Below are 8196 nucleotides of genomic sequence, written 5' to 3' on the forward strand. Positions count from 1 at the left end.
CAAAGATAACCAAACAAAATTATGTAGTAAGATAGAAGATAAATTTCTTGTAAATTATGTAGTAATTTATATTGAAAATGAAATAACTGAAAATTTTATCATATATGATCCTTCATATTCATCGTTACTCTATTAATTTTAGTAATAAAATTGTAGTTAAATATTGTTGCCCCCTCTAAAATTTAGATCAAGATCCGTCACTGCCTTGGACCCTACTTACTTATAGTCATGTGCATTAAGCCTCCGTTTTTATTCACTCCTAAAGGGAGCAACCAACTTGCAGTGTGCCTTCTTTATGAAGATATATGGAAAAATTGAAGCAACTTCTTTCTATGGTTAGTTCCTGAATTGTCTTTCTCTCATCAGCAATTGGAGGCATACAAATATAACCTTGAAAAAGTATTGAATTCCTAAACTTTTGTAGTGCCCATCAAATTATATGCTGATATCATTGGACTCATCTAAAGATATTATCACCTATAGTTTTACATTAACAAAATGCCATGTCCTAAGCAAAAGTATAAATATGAAGAAAAGAAAGCTAACCAAAATCACAAAAAATATAAATTAAAAACTAAAAACATGTAAACTATCAAGTTCACAGAACTGGGATTAGTTTATTGATAAGTTCCATGAATACTCAACACAACTCAATTTTTAGAAGTTCTGCTAGTCCTAAGTACAATCTGTGCTCTATTTTTATATGTACAAGCCTCTAACTCCAGCACCACCAACCTTAAAGAGAGTGAGAAATAGGATTAGAAAAGGGTTGTGTTTGTAGAACTCTAGAAAAAAGGCTTAACAACAAGAGATGTTGTATTTGCATATAGCTTCATAAGCAAGAAGCTCTCATCAAGTCATAGGTTTCGGCTTGCTGAAGCTACATTTGCAATCAAGGTGGAGTTTTGCTCATGAGTTACGCATTGAAATCCATCAAAAGATTTATGGCAACAAAAATAATAGCAACTTTGTATGTTATGTCAAGCCTTCTGAAGTGTTCGCGAAGAAACTCCATGCAGAAGTCTGACAAACCCCAAGAAACTAAGCTTCCCGTCCGAGTGTCGTATCCAATCTTGAAGTACCACATGAACTGGCACTGATGGACTAAGCCCAAGTTCCTGGAACAAATCACATTAAAAAAGGTTAGTACAATTGTACATGCTGAGGAAGAATCATTTTGCTGACCAAGAATCTTATTTCAGTCATTAAGTAATGTTCATTAAATGCAGAGCTGAGGAAAGCTAGGGAGAATATTCTAAACTAAACACATACTTAAATGTTATACTAAATCTTATAATGTGTCATGTGATGGTAGAAAGGAAGCACATACATGGATAGGACATGACACAGACACGGGATACGACAAAAAATATAAAATGTTATAGAATATGATTAGGAGTGTCCAAAACTGTCTAATATGGACATGTTCCTGACAATTACATGACAAACACACTGACTATTGTGAAGTGTATGTGCTTTGTTGGTTGGTAGTTGGATAAATTGGTATTGAACAAGAGTACCGAGGCAAGCTCTTCAACCATAATTGGTCTATTTCCATCCTTTTCAAACAGCTCATAGGCACTCCTTGCATGTTGCTCCCAGCTCTCCATTCCCTCTAGTTGATGGACACTTATAGCAGCAGCACAAAATTCCTCAAAATCGAGTTTACGATATTGGATTGAACTAACCTGCAACACGAATAGTAGCAAATTTCACTTTCATGTGAAACAAGTTTGATAGAAGCTGATATGATAAGTTAAAATATTTCATGGACTTACCATGTTCACATAATCCAAGACTCGTGAATCCTTCGAAGCATCGGTGGCGCTCTTTAAAATAGCCTGCTAATATAAATGTAATAGTTAGAAAGGTATGCGAAGGAAAAACAAAATGTACAATCACTGTTGACATGCGCAGACCGTCTTGAAGTTCTGCATAGAGATTAGGCCACTTTTGTTTGGTCCTAACAAAGTAAATTGTTCCTTGAGATACGCTAGTTGCACTAATGTTAATGTCTTTGCAAGAGCCTGCCAAAATGACAAAACATCAATCAAAATATATACATGTCTTCTACAGGAATTACTGAAGGAACATCAAGAATCTTAGGGGTGTTTGATCTGTTTTCTGTTTACATTTCCAGTTGATATTTTCCTTTATAAAAGTTCGGGAACGGGAAACAAAGTGAAAACAATGTAGCATTTGATTTTGTACCATAGCTTTATCACAAAGCATATAGCCTTAAACATAACATATGTACTTTTTTCTTTCAGCTCATTCATGAGGTAACTAAAAAGTAAAACACGCCTTTTTTTATTGATGAATAACACCACAAGCATGTGCAGAACTTTACGTAAGTTTTCTCCAAACATAGGCACAAAACTTAGGTAAAGTTCTTAGGTTCTTGTTGTGTTGCTCACCAATAAAAGCATAATGTGTGTATTGCTACATTTTCTTACAGCTCATTAAAGAAGTAGCTAAACAAAAGTACACATGTTATGTTTTTATTGATAAATAAACGACACCATGAGCATATAAACAACTTTACCTAAGTTTTTGTTCTAATAGTAAATGATCAGACACAACATCACATACCCTTAATGCCGTTTTGCGCAGAGAAGATGAGCATATGTAAGCATTAATAAGCTTTGGGATTATCATATCAAAAGGTATCCTCATATCATCACCGTGATTTGTCAGCCATGGATGACCTAAGAAAGAAAACTCATGAGATTACAGAATAGGAATGTTAACATCGTAAACACCACTAATAGGAAACGGAAGACATACTGAGAGCCTGAGCTGCAGTTAGTCTTTTACGATAATCCTTGTTCAATAGTCTCTTCACAAAATCAGTTGCATCAGCTGATAAAGAAAGCCAAGGACCTTCATCAAAACTTGGATCTGCCTTCAAAACAGCTCGAAATATGCCAGACTCGGTACGGGCCCAGAAGGGTCGGCTTCCACATAAAAGAATATAAGCAATTATACCAATGCTCCACATATCTGCTTCTGTTCCATAAGATCTATGCAAAACTTCAGGAGCTACATAATATGCACTTCCCACAATATCATTCAACCTTTCATCTGCAAAAACTTATTGTTAGCCCTCATTGTTTTATTTTCAGCTAAAGAAATCAGAGAATATGTGAAGAGTTGGCAATAGGCTTTACCTGGTTTTACATAGTCGGATAATCCAAAATCAATGGCCTTCAGTGTGGAATTTTCATCCTTAGAAGTAAAAAGAAAATTCTGCACCAAAAAGCAACTTATTGATTTATGAGTTTAGTTAAACACAAATTTGTGTCATTAAGAATAGTCAATAGCCGACAAAGAAGGAAGAAAACATAAAATAAACTCTAATTGCATGAGTTCATTCAATAACTCATTTCCTTCCTGGCATGGCAGTGACACAAAGATTGGTTTTGTTAGTTTGTCAGGTACGTTTGAAAATAATAAAAACCAAGTGGTACAATAAATGGAATAACCACACCAAGAGAATATCAACAACCAACGATAAAAGTTTTTCTCGTCGGGTGAGATCGAATACATGGATCAAAAGATGCCACTATGTTCAGTCAAAAACAAATTCTTCAAATAGTTCATTTAAATCTAAATCTTTTCTAATGGTTTCACATACTTTTTCTTGGTCTTCCTCTACTTCTAATAATTGAGCTATACAATCCTTCATCTGATCAAGTCTTCAAAGCCCGGCTTCTAGAGGTCTTTTTCTCACGTGTCCAAACCATCATATGCGTGATTCTACCATCTTTTTCTCAATAGTTGTCACACTTACTTTTCTTTACTAGATTCATTCCTGATTTTATCTTTTATGCATGGCTACTAATCCAAAACAATTTTCTCGACTCTACAACACTTATCTTATGCTCTTGTAGACACTAGTGCACACAGTTTGATACCATGTAGCATGTTAGTCTTATGGTTATGCATTAAAATTTTCCTTTAACCTAAGAGGCATCTTTTGATCACTAATAACGCATGATAAAATTTCCGCTGTTTCATCCAACTAGCTTGGATTCTATGATTTACATATCCCTCTATTTCTGTATCCATCGTATGAAAAATTCAAGATATGTAAACTATGTGACTGGTAGTATGATATCATCTCCGATCAGATCAAGAGAATAATAAGGTTGAATAATTAAGCAGCTTCATTGAAACACAAGTACCCTATTACCTATGTAAAGTGTGCAGCTATAACAAGCCAACTATACATCAGAGATTAATACCAAAGATAAAAAAGTATCCTTGTTAATTTCCCAGCCAAACATAAATTTACTTTGTGAGATAATTACCTCCGGCTTCAAATCACGGTGAACAACACCCTGTAGATGACAGAAGGCTACCACACTTAATATCTGAACCATAACAACCTTGGCATCCTCTTCTGAGTACTTTCCACCCCTATAGATTAGAATCAAATATGTGCTGATTAGAATTTCACTATTGAAATCAAGACTCAAATAATGAAACCAGACTGCATCTTTCTACTTGCTTTCTGTTCTGTGGCACAGAAAAATGGAAATTGGAAAATATATCGCTACCTGGAAAGGATCTTATCTAGAAGTTCACCTCCTTTGCATAACCTGAATAGCATAGGATACAGTAGAATGTGAGGCCCGAATTTATTGACTCAATTAACAACTTTAAGTTACTTGCTCGATAAACAAAAAAAAATGTCTCCGAAAAATCAACATTATAATTATAGTTCCTTCGAAAAAAATTGAAGATATAAGGAATGTCACAGGTCAATTTCTGTAAAGTAATGCATCCATGAAAGTACTGATTTCTCCATTAAATGCATTCAGCTTTGGATTATATTTAATAATTTCACAAACTTACTCCATTACTATATAAACATTGTTGTCATCCTCATAAGCTTCATAGAATTTCACCAGATTTTTATGCCCGGTTAGAGCTCGCAATATCTTTACTTCTCTCCTCACATCCTCTATAGAAATTGCTGTTGTCATCTGCAAAACATCGCCCATTTTCATAAGAACAAAATGCACACTGCTGACTTTCATAATTGACAGCTAAAAGATGAAAAGTGATCATAAGCATGACCCTTACATAAGACTGGAATGAAAACAAATCCATGGAAGGTACTTGAAAATAAAATGGAGTTATTTATATAAAAGAATGATAACTGGCTCAGGATTGCGCCAAGCAAAATTTAAAGCTGGAATATCCGAAGAACATAAAGCATGAAATTTACTTAGAAATGTATTCCAATAACTAAGACCTCTACTTAAAGAGACTTCAAATATAATCAATTAATCAAAGAATAGCAACATCAATAAACTTAACAAAAATGTTATTCTGCCAATAGCAACATTTGATCATGATAGTAAATGACCAACAAATACCAAAGTTGCATCCTTTACTACTTCCATAACATGGGTTCACAAGAATATGCAGAAACTTAAATCATACCTATAAGTAACAGCAAATAAATACATGACTAAACAGAAGCTCACTCGGGAAAAAAAATCGAAGACTAAGGATAAAACAAGTTTTAAACTTTTAAAACATAAATTCACAGAACCAAACATTAAAGAGTAAACTCAATCCAGTTCTAGAAAAATTATAGTGTCACCAAGTAAGTCCTTAAAAGTTGTTTGCTGCCAATTAAGTGCTTGAAAGATTTAAAATACTCTCAAAAACTAGAAGTTTTTTTCTCACCAATCCTAAGAAGGGTCAATGTAGGGATGCATTAAATCTCTCCATAGCTTAATTAGTGACAAAAAACTTTCATTTCACAACACCATAATCTTTGAAGAACTAAACTGAGAGTTTACTAAAAGTGTGTAATATCTATGGATGTAAAGATATATACACAGTATGTCATTTGTATTACTTTTTACTTTTTTCTAAAGAGTCAATGATAATTAAATATGAATTGTACAATACCCGTGCATATATTTTTTTCTCTTACTAAAACATTAAACATAAGTATTATGTGACCTTTGATTTTGGAATGACTTTAACAGCAACTTCATGCCCCTTCAAGCTTCCCTTCTTTCCCTTGGCAGAGCAAGTATAACCAAAATGGCCACGCCCAACTTCTTCTCCAAGTTCATAATGAACCTCAAACTGCTTAGAAAACCCAAAACTCTTATCCAAACCAATCACACACTCACTCCCTTCAGGAATTGTGGCCTCATTAGGCTTCACTGAACCGTGGCGTCTCGCGAGCAGCGCCTTTATGTGTTTGGCCGGGGAAGGTGGAGGAAATGGCCTCCTGAAGAGGCGCAGAGGGGTTGAGCTCACACTAGAGGGAGTGCTGTTTGAAGGTGAGTTTTTGAAGAATTTATGCAAAGGGCTTGGACTATAAAAGGGAAACTTTGATGAGGACCTTGGTGGCAGTGGTAAAAATTCATTGTCATTTTGGAATGGTTGGTTTTCTCTTTGGGTTTGTGAAGTTTCAATTGGTTTTGCATGGCACAGTCCCATGAAAACTGAAACCCAGCTACAGAATTAGCAGATTTTGACAAAATAATGAGAAAGTTCAAATTTTGAGAGGCTTTTGAAGCTCCAAGGAAGTAAAAAACAAAAGGGTAATGGAAAAGTTCAAATATTTTGAATCATTGGAAGGAGAAGGAGTGAGTGAAGGACCAAAAGAGAGGGTTTTGAAGAAGGAATTAGGAGAGAAAAACAAAAGGGTAAGTTGGGTTTTAACAGAAACTTTAAGGGAACTTGAGTTTATGTATTGAAACAAAAATGTGAAATCTAATAGAGAGGTTTTGATGATTTAAACTATTGAAGAAAGCAAGTAGACTTTTGTGGCCAAGAAAAGAATTCCAGAGATGAAAAAAAATGGTAGAATTCACCTAAAGAAGAAGAAATATGTGGCAAGTATAGGATATGAATATGATGCTTAAACAAAGAAGAATTAGTATAAAACTTGGTAAAAATATTCCAACAAGAATGAAGGAGAAGGAGGGAAAGAAAAAGAAGAGAAAAGTGAGGCAAATATGCTTAGCAGTGTCTGCAAGAAAAAAGAAAAAGGGGAAGAGAACCGATTCTTCTTTTTCTGCTTTTCTAAGCCTCTTTATTTATTTTTTCTGTTAGCATCAGAGTTTTGTTATAATTGATTTGAGAGTGAGTGTTATGTTTGATCGAGTTCTGGTCTCAAATCTCGTCTTATATGCAGTCTCGTATCAATAATAATAAAACAAAAACAATAATAATAATTAAGTTTAATTTATACATCATGCTTTTATTAGCACAGAAAAGCATATGAAACATAATTGGAGATTTATGTTCCTTGTATTCTGCTCTAATAATAATGGTGAGTGGGGTTGGTTTTGGTTCCTTCCAGCCTGTCCTTATTGATCCCAAAAAATACTAAGATGATGTATCAATTTCATTTGAGAACAATGTTAATCACTGTCTGTGTATGTAGCCTTTGAAGTTTGACCTTCTTTTGTTGTAGAACACTGATCTGAAAGACTGTCTTTTTCTGCTTTTCTTTTTTTAGTTTTTTTCATGTTAGGTCTATTTTTGTTGTCAATTAGTGAGTTGAGATATGAGAACATTTCAAGTTAAGGGGGAATTAAAGGTGAAAGTGTATCAACTTGATGATTTGTTATCATTGCATTTTTGAAACCTTTTGAGTCTTCTAAGTTTTGTTTATTTTTTGGGCATCATCACTTATTACTTAGTATATATTAACATGTAAGAAGCAACAAATTTAATGTTCTAACTTCTAAGCACTACTAGAGGAAACTCAATGCCATAAGAGACAATACCTACCCATGAGGTGTTATGGGTTATCCATAGAAAGTTAGTTCACATAAAAAATTAGGGGTGATGTGTCTTTTAGCATCAATTTTTTCACACCATTTACATATTGACTAATAATGACTCAATTATTGGTTATAAGATGTATAAATTTATAAACAGGTTAGTTAAAGGCAACACATTTTGTCTCACAAGTTGTACAACTTTATGTGTCATCAATTATGATTGATAAGAAAAATACTTAATTATTAATCTTTTAATTTAAATATATTTTTTCAACCAAATCACAATATATATAATTCATGGAGTGACACTTTTAAGGACAATAGATGTGAAGATACTATTAACTACTAAAAATGGTGAAAATGTTTTAATGTGCATGAATATTTTTCAAATATACCTCTCCTAGCCTCAGCTTCCAACATACTCACC

At 33.8% G+C, this 8196-nt stretch overlaps 1 protein-coding gene across 2 annotated transcripts; it reads right to left on the reverse strand.

The window, feature by feature from the left end:
- Nucleotides 573–7101, reverse strand: LOC109343301 (CDPK-related kinase 1-like). 2 transcript variants are annotated; one of them, XM_019581529.1, is made up of 11 exons: nucleotides 5986–7101; nucleotides 4861–4991; nucleotides 4563–4604; nucleotides 4314–4422; nucleotides 3171–3249; nucleotides 2788–3084; nucleotides 2593–2708; nucleotides 1920–2027; nucleotides 1779–1841; nucleotides 1521–1688; nucleotides 573–1118 (listed from the first exon to the last, which is right to left on the reverse strand). In XM_019581529.1, exons 1-11 carry the CDS (start codon nucleotides 6472–6474, stop codon nucleotides 981–983), a joined length of 1740 nt encoding a protein of 579 aa, XP_019437074.1. In that variant the 5' UTR covers nucleotides 6475–7101; the 3' UTR covers nucleotides 573–980. The 2 variants fall into 2 exon arrangements, with proteins under 2 accessions (XP_019437074.1, XP_019437075.1); XM_019581530.1 differs by lacking the exon at nucleotides 5986–7101 and adding an exon at nucleotides 5345–5776.

This window comes from Lupinus angustifolius, chromosome LG03, assembly GCF_001865875.1.
Source record: "Lupinus angustifolius cultivar Tanjil chromosome LG03, LupAngTanjil_v1.0, whole genome shotgun sequence".
In the NCBI taxonomy this organism is placed as follows: domain Eukaryota; kingdom Viridiplantae; phylum Streptophyta; class Magnoliopsida; order Fabales; family Fabaceae; genus Lupinus; species Lupinus angustifolius.